General features: G+C 38.9%; 1 protein-coding gene across 3 annotated transcripts in view; it reads right to left on the bottom strand.

The window, feature by feature from the left end:
* DCLK1 (doublecortin like kinase 1) overlaps window positions 1-23,306 on the bottom strand; it is a 254,179-nt gene that overhangs the window by 79,146 nt on the left and 151,727 nt on the right. For all 3 annotated transcript variants that reach the window (XM_087757350.1, XM_087757349.1, XM_087757347.1), the window contains exon 5: window positions 1,650-1,766. In XM_087757350.1, coding sequence (XP_087613476.1) covers window positions 1,650-1,766 — 117 coding nt within the window. The remainder of the gene's footprint in view (window positions 1-1,649; window positions 1,767-23,306) is intronic.

Below are 23,306 nucleotides of genomic sequence, written 5' to 3'. Positions count from 1 at the left end.
AAAATAATCTCCTTATCTTTTGCAGTGATTGAACATGTAATGGTATTCTGTGCAGATCCTGTAAAACTGAACTGCAGGAAATTAAGATTTACTTACCTACACTTCTCCTGCATGTTTAAGTAAAAACAGTACAATTTCTCTCAGGACCAAAACCAACGAGGTATCACATAGTCAACATGCCAAAAATTGTTAGTCCCATGGCAGAAACATTTGTTATGCATAGCAGGACAGTTATTCCAGATAGAAATGAACATATACAGTTCAGTGTCCATGACCTGTATTCCCAAATGAATATTCATCAGAAAAAAACAGAGAGAGTCCATAACATTCACATACCAAATAGAGCCTCCCTTGCTAAAGTTTAATTTAACTCTGTTCCACCTAGCTACAAAGAAAGCTACTTAATATATGTTTAGAAAGAGCTACTCTGGGCTTATTCCTCGCAATTGATACTTCTTCCCATTACCTCTTTTCAGGTTTCTCTATTTCAGCTGTTCTTAGGATATGTAGGAAGCACATTGCCTCCCAGCCCTGCTACCCACGTCTACGCCTCTGTCTCTCATTGTGTCTCCCACTTTCCTCCTTCCCTGAGCACGGATGCTTTTTTCTCAGCTTAGTTGTCCTGTGAAAAATATGGTTCCAGCTGGTCCATGCCTCCCTTTGAAACCAGCTAAGAGCCTGGGTCATTCTGGTCACCACCTCCCCATGAAGACCTTACAATGCTGGATGCAGGTCCCAGTATGATGTTCGCTTCCCTGTTGGCAGAAGACTTATGGCAGAAAGAGTGAGGTGGCTTTCAGACAGCTCTAATGTTTGCCTCTTGCAAAATCCATATTCACAAGCAGTACTGCAAATGCTGGACTGGCCCACACCAAGTATTATTTGTACTTTCAGGCACCAATACTGGCAAATTATCTAATGCACTTTTTTGTTTATTTATTTGGTTTGCTTGGGGAAAAGCTGCAGGGGGGAACTAGTCAGACTATTTAGTGGGAGCAGCTGCAAAGGCAGCCAAAGCAAGGCCTTCAGATAGAACTTTTTAAAGCTTTTTGCTGTGTTTTCTCCAGTCTGTACCACTGGCTTGTTAGCTCAACTCTGATTTATTTCCTCCTCAGCTATCTTTGCACCTCACATTCACATCTGTAATTGCATTCTTTCTCTGCCCTGCCCCCCTTTCCTCAATATCCTCACTGTCTTTAACCTATCCTTTCCTCACTGCTGCCTCTTAACTCCCTCAGAAACAAAATACAATAAAAGACTGTGAAATCAACCTTTTGCAGACACAGATTCTACGCTGTGTAACTTGGACTACTTTCTGCATTGTGCTCATTCAGTTCCTAGTACAAAGAATACCTCTTTTTGTCAGTCTTTAGGTATTGGCAGCAAAAACATGCACGGAAAATAAAGTAAAATGAACTGTGGTAATGCCAGACTATGATTTATAAAAGATTTATAAAATACTGAAGAATTATTTTGTATTGGGAAGACACGTCATCTCAGATGCAACTGAGAAAACAAGTGAATTTTTACTATCAACTGTTTCATACATACAATGTTTTTCCACAGACACATGGAATTTTAAGCACATTGCCAATTGTATTGAAACAGATTGGTTGCTGTTGTTAAGAAAGATTTCTTTCTTGCTTTACCTGAGCTGGTCGAAGCAGGAGACTTGCTGCGTCGGGATGGGCCCGGGCTCTTGGTGGTGCTCCTACGTGAAGTCGAAGCTATTTTGGTATAGGAAGTGGATTTCACCACCCGACATTCTAAAAGACAAAGAAACTGCATAAGTTAGCAATTAAGAAAGTCAGCAAGATTCTGTAACAGAAAGAGCACTGAAAAGCACAAACATTTAGCCCACGCTTGTTTTCACTCATCTTGAGGAGTTTTATGGGAAAATATAAAATCTGTATAAATGGCTCCATTAAAATCCAAGTACAGTATGTACCATATTCCAGACAAAGAACTGCTACAGTAATCCAGACTTTTAGATACCATGGTTACTGCAGGTACTTAGGACAGCTTAATTTAACAGTGCTGAGACTACACATAAAATTTATTTGCTTTTGAAGATTTCAGCACAAGTAATGCAGTGGTTTTTGTAAATGATCCAAATGCAATGTAAGCATTTTTGTCAACCTAGGCAGTCTCCTCTAGAAGAACCAGAAGGCTGCTTTTATATATCAAAATGTTAAGACTGTGCAAGATGACGCAGGTGTCTGTCACTCATGAAAGGTTTGAAGAAAGTGAAGCAGGTTTGTTGCTCCTGCTTAATCCTCTGGTGAGCAACAGCCCACATTGTATAGCACACGCAATTCATCACAGGTTGAGGGAAATGGCACTACTTGCTCATAAGAGACATCAGTAAAATCAATGAAGAGGCGAAATTACCCTCCCACTTGAGAACACTGCAAGATGTTCAGGTTAGAGTTTATATAAACCCACACAGCTCTGTAGGCATTCTTGCATTACGCCTGCAAAATGGTTCTTGGCCTGAGGATGAAAGAACTTAGTGTGCATAACACTGATGTCTTGCACTCATAATGGATACTAAATTAATCACCAGACATATTATACGGTCGGGGAAAAAAAGGGATTTCCACTTCTTAGCCAATATACAATTAGAAGTCTGCAGCAATGTTTATACTGTCTTCACCTGACGATGTCAGTATACTTCACTTGTTTAAAAATGCATCAATAAACATTTAGTTCTGTGTCAGACCTGTTCCCCATTTTCTTCCCATGGTTAAGGTTCCTCAACACAGGTTAAGAGAAATAAACACGAATTTTTTTCTCCCTAGTCAGAAAATACCATGTACAAGCCTGCACATTATTTAGTCTTCACAGACGATCAGTGGAGCCTGTAACATAGTTTAGACAGATTAGAGAACAAAGAAATAAAACTGAGCATAACTAATTAGCTTAAACATATCCACCAGAGAATGATGTCATTAAGTGTATTTCTCTTGGCTGCCCCAACTGTTTGTCTTTCGTCAAGCTGTTGAAGGAAGCAAGAACTGATGCGTTACTGAGGGAACATCCAGCACAGCTGAGAGCAGAGGGGACCAGAGAAATACCCTGGTTTTCCCAAAGAAGCTTTTCTTCCCAGACGCTCCCACCTTCCTAATGCCCAATAGCAGCTAATTTCTTTCTGTTGACATTTTATGTGATTCATTGATGACTATTCTCATTTTATACCAAATAATGAGTGGAAATGGAGAAAAACATTTACTCTGTTGTAAGAGGAAATTATCAACTGAAACCAGGAGCAATGAAAGCTTTCAATTAGATTCCGCTAGGTAACTACCACAGGAACCTTCCATGGATGTACTGTCATAAACTGCTGCTCCAGAAACCGTCTATACATGTCAAATGCAAACAGGTTCTTTACCTTTCTTGTAAACATAGATTTAAAATGCCCAAACACCTAACAGACAACTTGTTTGATAATGTAAAACTAAGCCGTAATCCCAGTGTGGGCCCCATTCACAGGAATCAGTCAGGAAGGGAACTGAATATTCTAACGGTCAATAAATAAAAAGACTAAAGTAGAATGACCCAGCCAAGCTAAAACGATTAGACTATAGTCATTTGCTTAGCAGAAAAACTTAAAAGCCCATGAAGAAAACAGCCAGCTACTTTCTGTAATATACTTCATTATGTAAAAAGCTCTCCTCTGTTTCCAGCATGTAAAGAAAATAATTGTCTGCATCCCTCTCTTGCAATTCATGCTATGCACTAAACCTTAACTCTCATCTTATTATAGGTATTAATACTCATTGGAGTTCTCTGAATACCTTATAAGCATTCAGAGTTAGAATGAGGTTAGAGATACGACTTTGCATTTGAATGTGTATTTCCCCTCACAGCAATAGAAAGGACCAGGCAGAAAATGGTATGAAAGGAAAGAAGAGGCAACTAAATGTATGTCCAGGTTATCTTTCTATCCTACTGATACAATGCTGTTTAGGACAATACTCAGGATAGTCCTTATATCATTTTCACCCAACACGTTCAGAAATTGGAAGAAAATAATTATTAAAAAGTTATTCTTCTTCATCTGGGATTTGTCTCACATGGGCAAGGAAGGTGTGGCTGGCTTTAACTGCAAAAGCTCACTGCATCTTGTCACCATCTTCCTTCTCTCCCACTAAGAAATACTCCTGCTCACATGCTACAGAGGGGTACTACCTTTTCTGGGAAAGAGGGAGGCTGACAGCTGGCTGCACCCATCAGGGCATTTGGCCACCCCTCACTACTGATAGTCTCGTTAGAAAGGGTGTGGTTAGGAGGTTAGGTCTGCAAGTCATCCTGATGGGCTACTTATAGACCATGACCTGTTATTTGAGTATCCCTATGCTAGTGGCATATTATCCTACGAGGAAGCCACCTCTCGCAGCTAGCTGAACATTAAATCTCTCTACCACTGGAGCAGAAACACAGATGATCATATGTTCAAAAGATAATTTGAGAAATTAACAATTATCACAGGATCAGAGGATAATCCAGGTTGAACATGAGAAGATCTTTAGTTCAATTTCCTGCTCAAAGCTAGAAGTAGCTTCACATTCACAGTCCTGGTCCACTTGGGGGACACTTCAACCAACCTGAGGAACAACACAGCAGGGCATAAACAGAACAGCAGGATCCCGGAGAGCATCTGTGACAACTTCCTGATCCAAGTGATAGAGAAACCAGTGAGGAGAGATGCTCTGCTCACACTCACAAAAAAAGAAGGTCTCATTGGGGATATGAAGGCCAAAGGCAGCCTTGGCTGGACTTCAAAAGAGCAGACTTTGGACTCTTCAGGGATCTGCTTGGAAGAGTCTCATCAGATAAGGCCCTGGAGGCAAGAGGGTCCCAAGAAAGCTGATTAACATTCAAGGATCACCTCCTCCAAGCCCCACAACAGTCCATCTCAACAAGCTGGAAGGAATATAGAGCAAGTTGGAGCATGCAGAGACACAGTTAGGAAAGCTAAAGCCCAGCTGGAATTGAATCTGGTGAGAAATGTCAAGGGTAACAATAAGTGCTTCTTTATGTACATATGGAACAAAAGGAAGACTAGAGAAAATGCGCACTCACTGCTGAATGAGGAAGTGGCCCTGGTGACACAGAACATGGAAAAGGCTGAAGTACTGAATGCCTTCTTTGCCTCGGTCTTTAGCAAGACTAGCCTTCAGGAATCCCGGGTCCCAGAAGCAGAGGAAAAGTCTGGAGAAAGGAAGATCTACCCTTGGCGGAAGAGGATCAGATTAGAGAATACTTAAGCAAAGTAGACATACATAGGTCCTGATGGGATGCACCCCCCCAAGTGCTGAGGGAGTTGGCTGATGTCATTGCAAAGCCACTCTTAATAATCTTTGACTGGTCATGGTGATTGGGATAGGTGCGTGAAGACCCAACAAATCTCACTCCTATCTTCAAGAAGGGCAGAACTACAGACAGGTCAGCCTCACATCAATCCCTGGGAAGGTGACAGAACAACGAATCCTGAAAATTATTTCAAGGCACATTAAGGACAAAAAAATAATCAGAAGTAGCCAGCATGATTTCACCTAAGGGAAGTCATGCTTGACCAACTTGATAACCTTCTGCAGTGAAATGACTGGCCTGGTAGACAAGGAGAGAGCAGTGAATACTGCCTACCTGGACTTCAGTGAGGCTTTCAACGCTGTCTCCCATAAGATCCTCATAGACAAGTTGTCAATGTATGGGCTTGATAAGCAGACAGCAAGGTGGATTGAAAACTGGCTGAATGGCTGGGCCCAGAGGATGGTGATCAGTGGCATGAAGTCTAGTTGGAGGCTAGTAACTAGCATTGTACCCCACGGGTCAACACTGGGTCCAGTCCTGCTCAACATCTTCATTAATGATCCGGATGATGGGGTAGACTGTACCCTCAGCAAGTTTGCTGATGACATAAACCTGGGAGGAGTGGCTGATACACTAGAGGGTTGTGCTGTCATCCAGAGGGACATCAACACACTGGAGAAATGGGCTGACAGGAACCTCATGAAGTTCAACAAGGAGAAGTTCAAAGTCCTGCACCTGGGGATAAACAACCCGAGGCCACAATATATGCTGGGGGTCACCCAGCTGGAAAGCAGCTTTGCAGAAAAGGACCTGGGGGTCCTGGTGAACAAGATGACCATGGGCCAGCAACACACTCTTGCTGCAAAGAAAGCAAATGGTATCCTGGACTGCTTTAGGAGGACTGTTGCCAGCAGGTCGAGAGGGGTGATCCTTCCCTCTGCTCAGCACTGGTGAGGCTACACCTGGAGTGCTGCATTGATTTCTGGGCTCCCCAGTGCAAGAGAGACATGGACATACTGGAGAGAGTTCAATGAAGGGCCACAAGGACGATTAAGGGACTGGAGCATCTCTCATATGAGGAAAAGCTGAGGGAGCTAGGACTGTTAAGCCTAAAAAGAGAAGACTCAGGGGGAATCTTATCAATGTATATGAATACCTTAAGAGAAGGTGCAAAGAAGATAGAGCCAGGCTCTTTTCAGCAGTGTCCAGTGACAGGACAAGAAGCAACGGGCATAAACTGAAACACAGGAGATTCTGTCTGAACTTTTTTACTGTGATGGTGACTGAGCACTAGGAGAGGTTGTCCAGAGAGGCCGTGAAATCTGCACCCTTGGAGACATTCAAAAGATGTCTGAACATGGTCCTGGGTAACCTGCTCTAAGTGGCCCTGCTTGAGCAGGGGAGTTGGACCAGATGACCTCCTGAGGTCCCTTCCAACCTCAACCATTCTGAGATTCTGTGATTCTCAGGGCTTTGTCCAGTTGTTTCTGGAAAATCTCCAAGGATGGAGAAGGCACAGCCTTCCTGGGCAAATCCATTCCAGTGCCTGACTGCCATCACAGTTAAAAGGTTTTTCTTTATATCCAGTCTGAACCTCCTGTTTCAATTTATACCTATCATTTCTCATTCTCCTACCATGCATCACTGTGAGGAGCCTGACTCCATCTTCTTGCTGGAGAACAGACGCTGCCCCATGGGCACTGGGGGCTGCTGGTAGGTCGTCCCAAAGCCATCTCTTTTCCAGGATGAACAAGCCCAGCTCCGTAAACCTCTCCTCACAGGGCAAGTGCTCCAGCCCCCCACCATCATGACAGTCCTCCTCTAACTCCTCACCACAATTTAGTGATGTCTTCCTTGAACTCAGGGGCTTGAAACTGGACACAATATTCCAGATGTGGCCTTGCATGTGCTGAGTAGAGGGGTCTAATTATCCCCCTGTCTCTACTGGCTCTGCTCCTATTTATACAGCCCTGCACGCTGTTAGCATTTGCTGTCAGGGCAACTCTCTCTTCTCTTTAGTCTGTGTCACAGAAATTTTCTCTCTTTCCCTATTTTACGATTTATACAAACACTTTTAAGCTCAGTTATGAACTTCTTTGGCACAACTTTCTTTTTCCTCTCAAAAATAATTCACAGGTCGTGAAGCTTTAAAAGGTCGTAATTCAAACGAGCATATATTCTCTCTGCTCGAATACCACTGTGAACCTTAAGGTAAATTTTGTCAAGTGCCATGTTTCCTATTGGTTTACAAGTTTATTCATAAATGACATGGGCTACAGCATGGCCTGCAGAGAAGCATATGGGCAAGCCTTCAGTGCTGCACACATCAGGGTCAGGCGACTCATGCCTTCAAAGACTGTGGCAATACTAGCTAGAGAGTCTAAAAGGATTTCCAGTCATGGACAGAATGTGACCATACTGCTTGTTGCAAATAGGTCTCAGCTCCCATGAACAGTTTATGTATGCAATTCTGTTGTCACATTTAGTTTAGAAAATTAAATTTTACTGCAGGCAAAGATCCCACTCAGTAACCACACAACCACTGCTTGTCTCCTCTAACACATTATCATAATCTGCCTGTTGCTGTAGGAAAACTATGTGTAGATAAAGAGGAAGGGAAAACAAAAATGCTTGTTTTTTAAAACTGTACTTTCTACACAGAATCTATAATGGTAAGGAAATAAATACATATCTTCTCATCAACAGTATTCTGATAACTATAAAACAGGTCCTTGCTAAGCCATGAAAGAGAAGAGGATTTTTTCCTCTGATTTTCTTTTGATGCCAAAACTGTATCAGAAATAGATCTGAACTCCTGACAGAAGAGAGTTATACTGCCTTTCTCACTCATGTGGGCATGCTCAGCCAAGAAAAAACACCAGGTGTTTCTATAGTATGTTCAGTGAGGAAAGAAATATATCACGAAGCCCCAGTCCTTCCTCTCACCACTGACTGACTAAGATTAAAGGAATAAAATGATGATACCCATGGTAACGTGAAGCAAAAGAAGGTCAACATTAAGGTCTGATCACAGGCTTTATTGCTTTCCAACTCGGAATACCAAATAAATAAGAATGTTTTTCCAGCCAAAACATCTTGCAATAAGATGTTCTATTGTATAACTACAGACAGAATTACAAAGTAGGAGAGAGAAGTACAGACTATCGGCAGCGAGACTAACAATGTAACACTGCAGTCCCTTTATAGCATGGAATATTACCAGAGAGGTCTGAGGCATTTAATGGACATTAACAACAATAAGGCTGAGAAAAAAAGAGGAAATATCCCAAGGCTACGATCTGACATCATCGAGACACTATAGGGCCAAGATAAGGAACACAAAATTCCCGAGATTGCATGGTGGTGTCAATGAGCAGTAGGAACTGGTACAACTAGGATGAACCCCAACACATTTACTTGTGAGCTCTTGATTCTTCCTGTTGTCAAATGTATAAAAGGTAAGCGTGAGGTAACTAAGGGATGCTAATACTCAGAATCGTAATGCCTCCAGTCTCCAGCTCTGTAATGTTCCATTTCTGAAATGTTTCATTAGCTTCTGTGTTTATTAGATTTTACAATGGCAAGAAAGCAGCAGAGAGTAACTAAACTGCAATGAATGTGTCATAAAATGAACAAATTTAACGTGTTTCTAGAGAAGACTTTGAAAAGTTACCTAAATTACCAGGAGATCAAAAAGGCTTACTTGTCAGCTACTCAGAAGTTAACTATATGGCCTTCATGAGTTCTTTCTGGGCTAAAATATCACTCTCTGCTGTGTTTTGCTTTTTTTTGAGGTCTGTGTGTAGGGGACAGATATTTATTTTTTTGGTATCCCTGCCAATCTGTTTCTCTAAACGAGAACATTTAACTTGGTTTCAGCAACAGCTGTATCCTACAGATAAGCAAGGAGGAAGGATCAAGGATGTCTGTGGTCGTTGGTAAGCCACTTTACTGTAAGCCTTAGGCTGGTACCTTTTACCACTGCTTAAAGACATTAGCCTCACTAGCAATGTCCTCAGGCCAATCAGTAGATCATTACCCCAAATGCAGTACCGATTTTAGTTTTTGATGTTAAGAGTAATTTGTTCCATGTTGCTAATTCTTAATGCAGCTAATAAGATTTTACTTTTCAGTTGCATTCATGCCTTCAGTTAAAACCAGTAATCTTCTGGTTGCAGAACTAAGTTTCACCCTCTTCAGCAAAAGGGAAATGGTACCATCCTGCCTAGTGACATTGATACACACTGCAATTCACCCAACCCTACTGATGAATCACGGGCAGCTATGACTTATAATTACAACATGTTCAAAAAGGTAACTATCATACAGTTTCCAGAAATGAAAGAGATATAGGGTGTTTTACAGAGGTTTAACTAATTTCAAATCTTCTATCGTCATGGTTGTGCCTACTTCAATTTTGTTCTGCATGTCTTCCCATTTATGTGTTCCTGATGCAGATGGACAGTGATGTATGCGTAGAATACAAAATCCTAAAGTTTTATCCCATGCACTAAGCTATCTGTCACTGTAAATGAATGGGTTTTTGAGACATCTTATCTTGTATTTGATTTTTTCCCAGTTACCAGTCCTCCACTCATGAAAAAGATTAGGAATACTGTCTATTTCAACTGTGTGCCAAATATTTGTGGTAGCAAATACCTAAATCTCTTTTTTTTTTTTTTTTTTTCTGCCAAGAAACATGCTTTGACTGGGGTATAAAATACAGAAAAAGCTAGATTTTCTTTCATGTGAAAAATCATTCTCTGATTCTGAAACTGGGATAAGTATTCACTGACAAGGCAAAAGCTACATACAATAAAACACAAACAATTAAAGCCATCTATGCCCTACTGCAAATCAACAAAATAGAGCACCTTGCAAGCTCTTAGGAACCCAAATAGATTCACTCAACCTAAGAATGCTTCCAGATGTATGTACTACTCCAAAAATGCCTTGTAAGTTAGAAATAAGGAAGGTATTAATGAATTCATGTATTATCACTAATATCTCATTCTGCTCTAATGTATAACTTTCAAAGTCCTTATTTGTTTCTAAATTCAGTGAAGTCACCAAGAAAGTTTTTCTAAAAAGGTAAATAGATTTTATGTATAATCAAAATGTTGCTTCAAGTACTTCCTACTTTATCTTCAAACATGCTTTTGTCTATATAACTTAAAGACGCTGCTGGTAGGATTGAACTCATCTAGTGCTAGGCAGCTAAAAATATGATGCATGCATATGAACTATTCACCCCGTGGTCCTTCTACAGTCAATGGAACATGTTCATTTCTGTGACCTATCTTAAGAACCTGTAAGTTAGCAAAGATGAATCTTACTCATGAATGACCAGATATAAATTATAGATTTTGAGTACTGGTGAACACACTCTAATGAGAAGCAGTATCTTTGGATGGGGATGGGCTCTTTTACTCAATACACACAGTAACACAAGATTTTTACTTTATTTCATGATCTTACTGTATATGAGTAGATTTTATCTTCCTGCCTTCTCCAAGTGCTAACCTTTTTGTCAGAATCATCTCACAAAAACCTCCGTGTTAATATTTTGGCTATACAAACACTATGATGTTAAATTTTACTTTTCAACAGAGAAGGAATCTGCTATCCTGAAAAATTCCACCCCACAGCAGTGATGATAATGAGTTAAAAAACATTTTTCATCACTGCAACAGCTTCTCTGACAAGGCACAATATCTAATTATTTTCCAACTCTGCATTTGTAGGCAGCCAAAATTAGAAGACTTCTTCAAAACCTGCTTGCCTAAATGAATCTGAAATATTTCCTACTGAATACATGTGAATGAATTTGCAGGTGTAAAATATTAATCTCTGAAACTGAAATCGCATTATCAGAAATTATTTTTAAGAAACTTGAAGACTGAGTTGAAATAGGAACTTTATTTGTCATTAGCTAAAACACACAGCTAGCAGACATGTAATCTTTAACATGTATGTCTTGTGTGCCTTGCCACATACTCTGCTTCACTTCCAGAGATTTTAATTATCACTGTTTGCTCAATATACTTCCCCCAAGCTGTTCCAATGCTGATATAAATGGTCATTAGTTTGCCCCTCTATTCAGAACCCTCCTCCTACTTCTGCAGGTTTACCACACTAGCTGCACTCACCAAAATATCAGAAAGATACTTTTAACTGGAAATGCTTAAGATGACACAACTGATTACAACTGCAATCAACTATTATTTTTATTTATGCCCTCAGTATTATTCTTCATGAAACAAAGAAATGTGTCCTGCCTTTGCTCATGGCTTTCTTGTTCTTTCTGTGACAAGAGCTTGTTTACTGGGCATATACTCTAACAGCAGATATCCCTCAAATACCCCTGGTGAAGCCAGGGGAAAAATTCATCACTGAAGTGCCTTACTTTATCTGCACAATTTGGATGGCATTTTTCTTGGCATTGTTTTATTCATGCAATCGGAGATGAAATGAGAGGATGGTACAAATTCATCAGTTCTTAACTTTTCTGTTCATCAAGATCAATGGCTTGCTTTCCTGTCCAGCACAAAGGGGTAATATTTGTCATATTACCTATTAAAATTCATCTTGTTCTTTACTTTGAGAATAAACAGACCTCCTATTTAATCCATATGGTAAATATTAACATCATCCTAAGCATCGAGTACACAGGCATTCCATCACATTTTTTTTTATTCCAGCCTACGAGAAGTGACAATGTTGCAGTCCAACAAATTCTGGGGTTTTGGTACTACTACTTGCTGTCTGAAGAGTATCACTCATTTTCAACTATCTTCCATTTCAAATGACTCTTTTGGAAGTTTACAAGCTCAAGTCCTTTCCATGGTTAGAAAAGTAAAAAGTCCCCATTTGCAGAACATTGTCTTCACATAGAAAGCATCAGCTAAAGGTATTACTGAGAAACATCCATTCAAAACAGTTAACTTTTAACACATTTTAACCAGGTCTCGAAGTTACAGCTTTTTCTGTGTAACTGATTTGTGGTAAGGGAGAAAATATGTATTTAAACTGAATGTCCTATTTATTTCTGCTTTGATGCTTTTTCTCAAGTAAATCTGCATATTTATAATGCACTTATCAGTCTAACAACTTTATTGTGCAGTATTAAGTTTTAAAAGCCTTCTTTTTCTCTTCAAAGAAACAAAATACACGATACTGGGATAAAGACTATAGTCACAACGGTTGAGCACAAACCAGATTCCCATGGCACTTACGCAGCTAATTAGTTAGATTAGCAAGGAGTCTTGCACAAAAAAAAAGGATACACAAATATAAAATACCCATTAAAAACAGATGAATATGAGAAGCCAATTGTTTAATTCTTTGGTTTGTTTCAATTTCATTAAAAAGAATAACCACAGTCAGGCAGATAACATAACTTTAGCAACAGCGGGATTAGAAGACAAGATGCACTAAAAAGAAAACAGGTTAGACAGAGTCATTAGATAACATTTTCAAATTAGCTAGATGTGAAGAATATTTAGGCACACGCCTGAGACAATCTCTGAGCTACTAGACGCTATTTTTTGAGAATTGTGAAGGACAAGTAAAGTCCTGAAGAGACTAAAAAAAGTCAAAAGCAAGTGCCGATCTTTAAAACTGGGACAAATCAGAAAACTGGGAGTTGCAGAACAGTCAGCCTAACTTGAGATTTTGGAAAAAAATATCCAAAGAGAGGGTATAAAGAAGACAGAATCAGGCTCCTTTCCTCTCGGTTGTGGCAAGACAACAGGCAATGGGCACAAACTGAAACACAAGGGGTTCCCTCTGAACATCAGGAAACACTTTTTCACTCTGAGGGTGGCCGAGCACTGGCATAGGTTGCCCAGAGAGGTGGTGGAGTCTCCAGCCTTAGGGATATTCAAAAGCTGTCTAGACATGATCCTGGGCACCTGGGTCCTGGTGGCCCTGCTTGAGCTCCAGAGGTCCCTTCCAACCTCAACCATTCTGTGATTCTGTGACAATACAAAACAATAAAGGAAACAAACCATTTGAAGCTTAGAAGATATTATATAATAGTCTAAATAGTTTTGTCAAGAACAAACTGTGTCAAAGTAGCCTTCTTATAACAGGATAACAGGGGAGGACAGTAGAGATGATAAAGATTTCTAATCAGGATTTTGAAACCCAAGCTGCAACTTAGGAAAATACCATCTACAGAATACTGACAGGTATTGGAAAACGAAACCAGAGTAGTTACCAATGGTTTACTGTCAAACTAGAAGAGAATGAGCAGAGGAGCTTGACAGGGTTTTGTTTCTGAGCCTGGTACTATTCAATATTTTTACTAATAAGCTGAGCATGCATTTTAAATCTGAAGATGGCATTACCATAGGTAAAGCTGTAAGCATTGTTGAAGAACATAAATGGTATTTGGAAGAATCCTGAAAACTGGAGAAGTCATCAGAAAAAAACAGATAGAACTCAACAAGTCCAAAGTATTACAACCAGGAAAGAATAAGCAACAGAAAAAAGGTAGAAGCCAACTTACAACAAGAATCAGTTGCATAAATGCTAAACAGCAGTTCTGCAAAGAGGGACATAAGTCTTGCAGTGGGTCTGCATCTGAAGCAAACTACTGCAGCAACAGGAATCACCATCCTGCTGGTGTGAACAGGAGCACTCTGTGGAGGACACATGAATTATTCTGTTCTCCTCAGGGCTACTGTAGTGTTAGCTAACACAACAAATCCACTTTTGTGATTCCCATTTAGAAACAAGACTTTCACCTTCAGAGGGTTGAGAGACTATCAAGAAAGATCACAGCTCTGGAAAACATGACCAATGAAGGATAACTAATATAAATGGGATCTTTAGTTCAGAAAAGAAGTGATGAGGCAAAATAGCAGCCTTCAATACTTAATAGACTGTCAAAAAAGAAAAAATAAATTCCTACTATTAGTTGTATCACAAATACGACAAAGACGAGTGATCTTAAGTTTCTTCTAAAAGGTAGACTAATTCAGACATGAAGAAACATGTTTTTAACTGCAAGGATAAGGAAGTACTGGAAAGGATCATGTGGAGGACTTGTTGAATTTCCCTAACTACAACTTCACACAGACAGGTTAGCCAGAAACCTGTAAAGTCAATTTAGGTATAGCAGGTCCTCCCTTGGGACCTCTCAGATCCCTTCGATGATACTTTTGATTAAGTCTTCCTAGTATGACTCATAGAAGGTACTCAAAAGTTTTTTCACTGTCAGCACTTCTGTCTGGATTTAGCTGAAAGATAAGTAAAAGGAAGGGAGGCACTCTAATGTAAAACTGACTGAAAGTCCAAGAACATTTTAGCAAGGGAAAAGTGCTTGCTTAATGAGTGAATTAAAATCATTATCATTTCCTGAGTGGGGTGACTATTGAGATATAAATCTTTTATTTGTCTTCAAAAGCCAGACTGATTAGCTTTAAGAATTTCTCTTGGCAGGGCATTAGCAGAATAGATATCTCCCAAAAAACACACTTTCTCCTTCACAGACAATTCAGAATCTTGTTGGCTAATATTCTCTCGTACCATTAAGATGCATGTACGTTCCTTTCAAACCAACTATATGATGGAACTTAATACTGAGAGAAGACGTTTCTTACCAACTTCATTGATGACATCCTTTTTTACTCTCATTGGACAGATTCAAACTGATTTTGTGATGCTAGAGTTGCTTGAGGAGGCATGGCTCTATCTACATCTTCCACAACTCAATCTGCTCTTAGAAACACGTCCTTCATTCTTAAGCCCATATATAGGCATGTCCAGATGGGAAAAACAAAATGAAGACAGAAACTCACACATGCTAGCCCAGTTCAAGAAAAGGTGTCATAAAAAAAACCCCAAAAAACCAAGAGCCAACCAACCAAAAACATCTTAGCCCACACCATCTTCTGAAGCAGTCTGGATTGTAAACATTTGAAGCAAGGATCAAGCTTAATAGGCAGCTGATGCTTAAATGATAATCAACACACAAAGAGGGACAGGAGGAGTGCTAACTATGCATTGATAAGACTATATTTATACACATTCAGTCAGGTTATTATTGGAAGCAATGCTTTACATTCTATCTTATCAAATTACAGATATCATTTATAATAGTATCTAACATTGCAGTGGATCGATGTTTTTAGAGTCTTTTTTTGTAAAAATATTTCACTACTGAGTTGCACAAACTTAGCTGATATTAGACAAATTCAGCTTGAGCTGACCTTCTTCCATGATATGAAAGCCATTACTATGATTGACAAAGTACACTAAGCCTAACAATGCAGTAGACAAGAATGTTTCGTAGGGGTGTCTCATTTTTTTAATTCTTTCACCCACGTAATTTTTTGTTCTGCAAGGTGGTGTCCAAGAAACATCTCTAGCCCTGTATCTCCTCCATTAATTTTAAAGAAATTCAAATGTGGAACCATATCCATTGCTAATTTTTTAAATAAAGATGAAATTCTACTAAGTGTTTGAAGAGGGCTGTCAGATGGGTTGACGAAACACTGGGCTGCTTTGAGTTGAAGTCGTGTAGAAACTATGAAAGATGAAAAAATAATTAATTTAACAAGTTCTGCCATATTATTCTTTGTGAGTCACCCACAATTTTCTCAGATATGTTCTTTATTTAAAGTCTTACTTCTCTAAAATGTGCATTTAGAAGTTTGGGATTATTCAATATTTAAAAGTAAGAGTATTCCTAGCCTTGGAAGGGATGCAACATTCAGAAGCTGCTCCTGAACAGATAAGGAACAGCTACCATTAAAGACCTGAGGCAAAGCCAATGTTTACTAACTTATTTTCTATAAATATTCTCAAAAAGACACTTAATTTCCTGTGAAAAGTCATTCCAATACACTTTTTTTCTTACAAGAATATTTTCAAGAAACAAATACTAACAATTCCAAACACAGCTGAACCCAAAAGTTAACTTAAAACCCAGGTTTATTCACAGGACATACTCCTATTTTCCTCTAGACATTCTAGGAGAAAATGTGACTTCTTTTTCACAAAGTTAAGTACATATCCAGCAGTGTTGTCACAAAATACTGCATTAGGCACAATGCCGATGATAAAATATAGTCCCTAGAATTCCTAATTTCCATTCTACCAGTATCTGGAACCCAAGAAGCTCTTCAAGAACATCATAAATCCACTTTGTAACTGGAATGTAGAAATACTGAAGACAAAATATCCTTGCCTTAATTTTCCGATTTGCTTCTAACCTCCCCGTGGTTTTGCCAGTGTCAGTCCCAGCTTCCCATATGTCTGTTCCTACCACAAAAAAGCCTCTGTACTTTCTCTGACACCAACTCCTATGAAAAGAAAGCTCTCCCTGAGGCGACCTGCACAAGGCAGCTTCCCCCTCTGTATGATCCCCCGATGATTTTATAGTTTAAATATTGCAATCGGGATGATGCAACACAATGCAAAACAAACAGATGGACAAGAGATGTAAGCGTGGCGAGGCCTAAACTGGAAAACATCACTGCCAGAAATGTTGTTGCGCTCGCAGCTGCTGACATTGCTCCTGGGATGCGTGCACGCTGAAGCTTTGCTGGCAGCTGCGTTGCTGGCTAAGGTTTGGGCCATGTGGTTCTATTTAGGTGCCACAAGCTGGGCTTTGTTTGCTTACTCCACATTTACATGTGCCTGCATGCAAACCTGTGGAGATAAAAGGTAATTTCACATGCCGAAACTCTGTTGTGTAGACCAGGCGTGTTCTCCTACGCTGAAAGAATGCTATGAACAACTGGGAGTTTTTTAATGAGGCATGTTTACTTTGTGACTGCAGTGTAGAGATCTGGAGGTACCATTCTGGATTTAATGTGAGTACTGGTAGCAACCTAACTACACGAAAATAGAGCTCGGAAAGGTAAATTAGCATATGTTAATTTCTGTGCTGCTGCAACAGACTGCTTGGCTGTGTGAGAGGGTTTATTTAAATCTCACTTGGGCATCTCTAGTATTAACAGGAATTCTGTGATGGTACTGAAGAAAAATAATCAGTCCCAGTCCAATTTCTTTCCTAATAATTATATTCCATGCTATCTTTATGTGACAGAAGGTGCAGTTCATCAATCATATAAAAGCAGAGTACCAGAGACATTGCTTTAAGGAAAAGTAATTCTACAACAGGAAATATTGGAAAAAAAAATACAAGTATTATAAAGATAAACCAGTGCAAATGCAATGATAAATCACAAGAGAACATGGTAAACCAAACCCTCAAGTACTTGGATTGTCCCATCACCTTATAGATTGTGACTGGACAGTGGTGTTTCTGCAGCAGTTATGGTCCAAAGCCAGGAGCAAGGAACACCTGATGGACTGAGCTATACATCCTGAGTGAGCAACTGAAACAGCTGAAGAAGAGCAGTAGCATTCCAGCTCCCTGAACTGTTTCAAACAAGCAGCACCTTTTAAAACAGCCAACCTGATGCATAAGTTGCTTTCCTGCTCAGAGGAGCTCCTTCCCCTAATATTCACATCTGATGAAACCAAATGACAGCTTTCTCTTAACTTATAAGCTAGATATTTTATGGCCCTCTCACGGGTGAGAGGAATACAGTGCAAACAGTAGAGTCTGAAAATAAGTCTCTAGAGTCTGAAATTAAGTATTATAAATCTGAGATATTTATAGATATAAAAGTCACAGATATAGAAAAAGAAGTAATGTTTTAGATGGGTTGAAAGCCATTATGGGAACAGGAGGAGTTTTCAGAAAAGCATGAATGCTGAATTCATACCTTATTTCCAGTAGAACAGGATTTGTAGGATCTAAAATACCTAGATTAACATCTGGGCTGCTTTGAAACAGACAGTGCAAACAAAGATTTTTATTTTGTTCATTATTTCTTCCATTCCTTCACTGAAATTAATATTTTTATGTGGTACATATGACTTTAAAAACAGATATAGATAAATAGAGGTACTCTGCAACTATTCCCCAAAACCTAACTCTTTATTCTTAATAAGGTTGCAAATTACATACTGATACCTAACAAGGTAACACAGTTGAATTACATAGTTGTTATCTGCAAAACTGGTCCACTTCCAGTTATTATTCAGGTGTCGGAAGATATGAAAGGAATGTGTTGATGAGGCAGGAGGATATAATGATCCAAATATATTTTATTGAGGCAAAAGATTTTTTTTCTGGCTATTGATGCAAAGACGACGGAAAAATTTACACAAATGCTCCCAAAACTAATCAGAGACTTCGAGGCAGAAGACATCATCAGCCACAGTTCCTACTCACAGGCACCTCATCAATGATTTAACATGACAGAGGGGACTGCAGCTTCATTATCTAGTGATATTTTATTTATTCATATTTAATTACTGCATATCATAACAATTTGAAACTTGACTGCATTGCAGAAGATGAGGGAACGAATGAAGCTGTTATACTGGCTGTACTAACACATCTGCTTCACAGACCTACAGGGATTCACTCAGCCACAATATATAATAAAAGTGAAAAACACTTATATTCTACAAATGAGTTACAAATTCTCCACATTAAAACTGGGTGAAATAAACAATGATGTCTTCAAAATTCATGTAGCGGACATGAAGAATTCTATTTATCTTCATTATATGCTGAGAGTGTTTGGGCCAAAATCCCCAATTTAGGTGAACCATGAGGAGGAAAAAAAATGATGGCAGGCGAAAAAAAAAGTAACATGACAAATTAGCAGAACCAAACCTCTCCCGCAGTGGGAGGGAGAGGTGAAGGCCAAAGGGTAGATTAATCTTGCTATATCATATGGTCTTGATCTTAAAAATTTCTCTGCGTGTTTAGCAGAAATCACACGCACAATGGGGAGACTTTGAAAAGATCAGGAGCCAGAGCAGATTAAGATGAAATGGGGCCAGATCCAAAAAGCCATCAACCTCCCACCCTTTCCTGCAGACTCCCATGTGAGCAGGAGATTGTTTTGTGGCTCCAAAGTACTTGTCTGTGCTGAGCTCGTTGATGAGTGCTCTCTCTCCCCGTGTCTCTGACAGAGAAGGAGTTTTGACTTCTCTTTTCACAGCAGTATGAGCTGCAGCTGTGGACACAGGTCTTTGTAACCTCTCACTTTGTGGTCCCAAATTAATGTGCAGAACCTAGCTGATCCAACCACACACAAAAACTGAATTTGTGCCCAATCAAAAAAGAAATAGTATTTTTAAAAAGCAGAAGAAATGAGAAACTCCATTAGGTCTGTTTTAAAATACAAATTTTAAAGAAAAAGGGCTCAAGCATAAGGTTACTGAAGCTTACCGAGTTACTGAGTGTCAGCTGAGTCACAGCAATTATCTGCATATATGCGTGGTAAAAGTGAGTTAATGCAACATGGCTTAGCTGACTCTACAATAGAAGAAGATTAAATTATGTACACATGGACAATTGCTACAGCTGAGCTGATGTGCGATTACTTTTCAAGCTACTGAAATCGCTTGTGTATGTGAACTTCAAAGTCTACCAGCCAAGCAAATAATTCAGAATAAAAAAAATACTGGAATTTAAAGGGTTTTAAAATAATCTATTCATTTAATGAGTGACATGATGACAAAAAATGAAGAAGGATGCCTAAAAAGTATAAATGCTGTTGCAACTATTGATCTGAAAGTTCAAATGCATCTGTATGGAAAACTGTTTGACTAATTTGCTTTCAGAACAGTTAGGTGCAAGAGCATATGTCCATCCACATAAATCTAACAGCAATGTTTTCACTCTCTTTTAAGACAAAAGATAATTTGTTCCATGATTTATGATCTCACTGACTTCCCGTATTGAATTAGGCAGCTGAAACAATCTCTATCATCCTGCAAATTACTATTAATACAGTAGCATACACACATACATTGACCAATACGTTTTATTTGAATTCACTGTGGGTGAGGATAATATAATAATTTTATGAGAAAGAGTTATACATCCACTAATGACAAACTATTACAAACATCCATTCAGAACTTTTGTGCAAAGCATGCCAAGCACAAACACCAACGTAATTTCCCGTTTTACACTGGCACAACTATTGCATTCTGTAACTTGAGAGAAACCTTGTGTAAATCAGATACTGTGCTCCCCTTTCTTCATTGTGAAGAGCAATTCAACAGACACTTTTACAGCTGTTGCTGTATACGTCTTCTCCTGTTCCTCTTTTTTTTATTCTTGTTATTTTTTTCTCAATTTCCTAATTAGATGACTTACATTTGTTTGCTCTTTCAATATTACCCTATAAATATCTACCAATCAAGTTATTACTCACTGAACTAGGCAGAACTCTTTCTTCTTCCCCCTGATTTTCCCCTGCAACCATAACTCCTTGCTGGTTTCCCTCTAATATTTAGATGTGCTTGAATGAAATGCGTTGGCTTGTACCTAATGCAATGCATGTGTTTATGGCACACAGCAGGCGCATACTCCATTTTCAAAAGACATAACAACAGAGCAGCCACTTATGAAAGTTTTACTGTTTCTGATTCTCACTTCCTCTTCACCCACCACCCCCTCCCAGAGTCCAACTGGAACTTCTGGGTGCACTGGATTATATAATGGAATCTTTGTTTGAAGAAAATTCACAGGAAACATTAAACGTCTCTTAAGACAGGAGAGGTTAGTGCATGGGAGCCAGAACAGGAGAAAGTCAAGGAGTCAGATGGAGAGCTGTGATTCTTGGGGACAGAAATTTAAATGCATCACTTGGATGTGTGAAGTTCTACCACTGATACCAGAGCTTTGGTGAAGTATGTAGCAGCTAACTGTCATGGCAATGTGTGGTTCCTCCGCACCTCCGGTACTGGAGGGGAAAGGCGGAAATAAAATCTCACCTAAACAGGTAGGGACAAATCTGGGAAGAAATTCTCCCTTTCCATGGGAGAATTTCTGCAAGGCTTTTGTGGATGGACTGTAGTTCAAAGAAGACTATAAAGAATTTGGTCTGATCTGTTATCTTTGTCTATTTCTGCACAACTTTCCACATGTTAGTGTATCTCAAGAGGGTCTATGCTACATTTTCTTTTGCTAAATTGCACCACGGAGAGAATAAAGGAGCTAATAAAACCTGGAGAAGTTACACGAGATGTGCATTGTTTTTCCAGTTCAGTTTGGTGAGGAAGCTTTTCTAGATCGATAGAACTCTACATCCATCCTTGGTTTAATACAACACATTGCTTTTTACTACTATGGCAAATGAGCAATTAATTTCATTTTAATCTGAAGGTTAGTTTAAATAATATGGAAAGTTCCACAGCATTAATTTTAGATGTTAGCATTGGGTTTTTTGGTTTGGTGTGTTGTGTTTTTTTTTTTAAATCTGCATAGATCCAGTCCCCAAAGGTAACCGCAGATCTTCTATATCTGGACACAATTGTATCCAACAAAAGATTTCTACATATGTAGGTACCTAAATATTTTATGGCTCCCCTAGCAATTTGAAACGGAAAATGAATCTCTATGGAAGCAATAGAATTTCAGCATAGCAGCGTGCTGCTGATCTCCACAAGATTAATTTTACATCTCAGGCATAAGCTATTTTTTCTTTATGTACGTAGGGGGTGGGAAAATATGTGGTGATTTACTGTATTGGTACTATAGAAGTGGAGAACACCTACATAAAGCAACAGCCTTATGCTTCACTTATCTGGATTTATTCTACAATCTGCTAAGCAACAAAGGAGACAAGGGACAATCTTATCTGTTTTCCCCTTTTACATCTTACATGGAAAGAATACTAACCAACTGGTTTAAGCTGTTATCAGATACAGGACCTAGATTCACATTATGAGACTCACCTCGAAAACTATCAGCTGCATGACCTGAAGTAAGAAGAGTCATGTCGCACACAGCTATGAGAACCCTTGCATCCATCCTAGTGAAGCTTGGCCTTCCCTAAGCTGGGTAATTTTTCTTCAAGCTTACTGGTCAAAACACTAGTTAATTTTGCAGCTTCATTAAAATAAACCTATATGAAAATCAGAGTTATGTATTTCATCCTCAAATTCCAGGCAGCAATGGAGAGAGGCTGCAGCAAAGGATTCTTTTAGCATATGCATTGATAAAGAAAATTTATTCTCAAAGCATGCTATAAAAACAAACCAAGAAGCAATCCAGTCCTACCAATTTTTTTCCCGTCATATTTACAAAACTTTTCCCCTCATGTCTTTTGAATTGCTGTAACCTTCTACCTGTACATCATATTGAGTACCTGAAAGAAACTGACTGAATTGGTTTAGCAGACAGTTAGCCTTCTTTTAATACCACATCTTACATCTTAGGCTTTATGGTTTTCATGATTAAATGACCTTGATATATTTTCAACTATATATATATGGTCTAGAGAGCTAAATGTCTTAAAAGAGAAAACAACAGAAAACAGACTTTTCAGTTTATTTCACTCTCCAAATATTTTTAGATCTTTTTTTTTTAAACAGCAGATGTTTAATACGCAAACTTCAGTGCACATTCTCAGCTTATACATCTTGATTTTAATTCAGTTACCATGAAGGGCCTATGTCAGTACATACTAGCTGATGATGTTCCTCTTGGATTGCATTTGGCTGTACGCAAAGCTTCTAATAAGACTTCCTATTTTTCCCATATTTTCTTAAATAAATCATTATACATATTTCTGCAATGATATTTTAGGGTTGTTTTTAATTATGTAGTTTTGATTATTTCTTTTTTTACTCTGAACAGTATAGGAAAAATGAAATTTGGAAATAAGTCTTATTTAAGGGGTATGAATGAATGCCTAAATATCTGCCTTCATTAAATATTCCAAACTTGTAATCAAGTTTCTGCCTTTTTTGACAATGAGTTTGCTTCTACCATAAGCAGTACCACCAGCGTAAGTAGGAAATCCTGGCGGTCACTCCAAATATATAAGACCACCAGTTAAAGCAGAAATAATGACAAAGACCCAATCTAATTAAGAGTTACAAGAAGAAAAAAAGAAAATATTGAAAGACCTCGATATAATAGAATTTCTTCCATT

Source organism: Nipponia nippon, unplaced genomic scaffold, assembly GCF_047370975.1.
Source record: "Nipponia nippon isolate SJK-2023a ecotype South Korea unplaced genomic scaffold, ASM4737097v1 scaffold_2, whole genome shotgun sequence".
Classification (NCBI taxonomy): domain Eukaryota; kingdom Metazoa; phylum Chordata; class Aves; order Pelecaniformes; family Threskiornithidae; genus Nipponia; species Nipponia nippon.
Note: the sequence above shows the minus strand (reverse complement) of the source record. Positions and strands in the feature narration are given on the sequence as shown.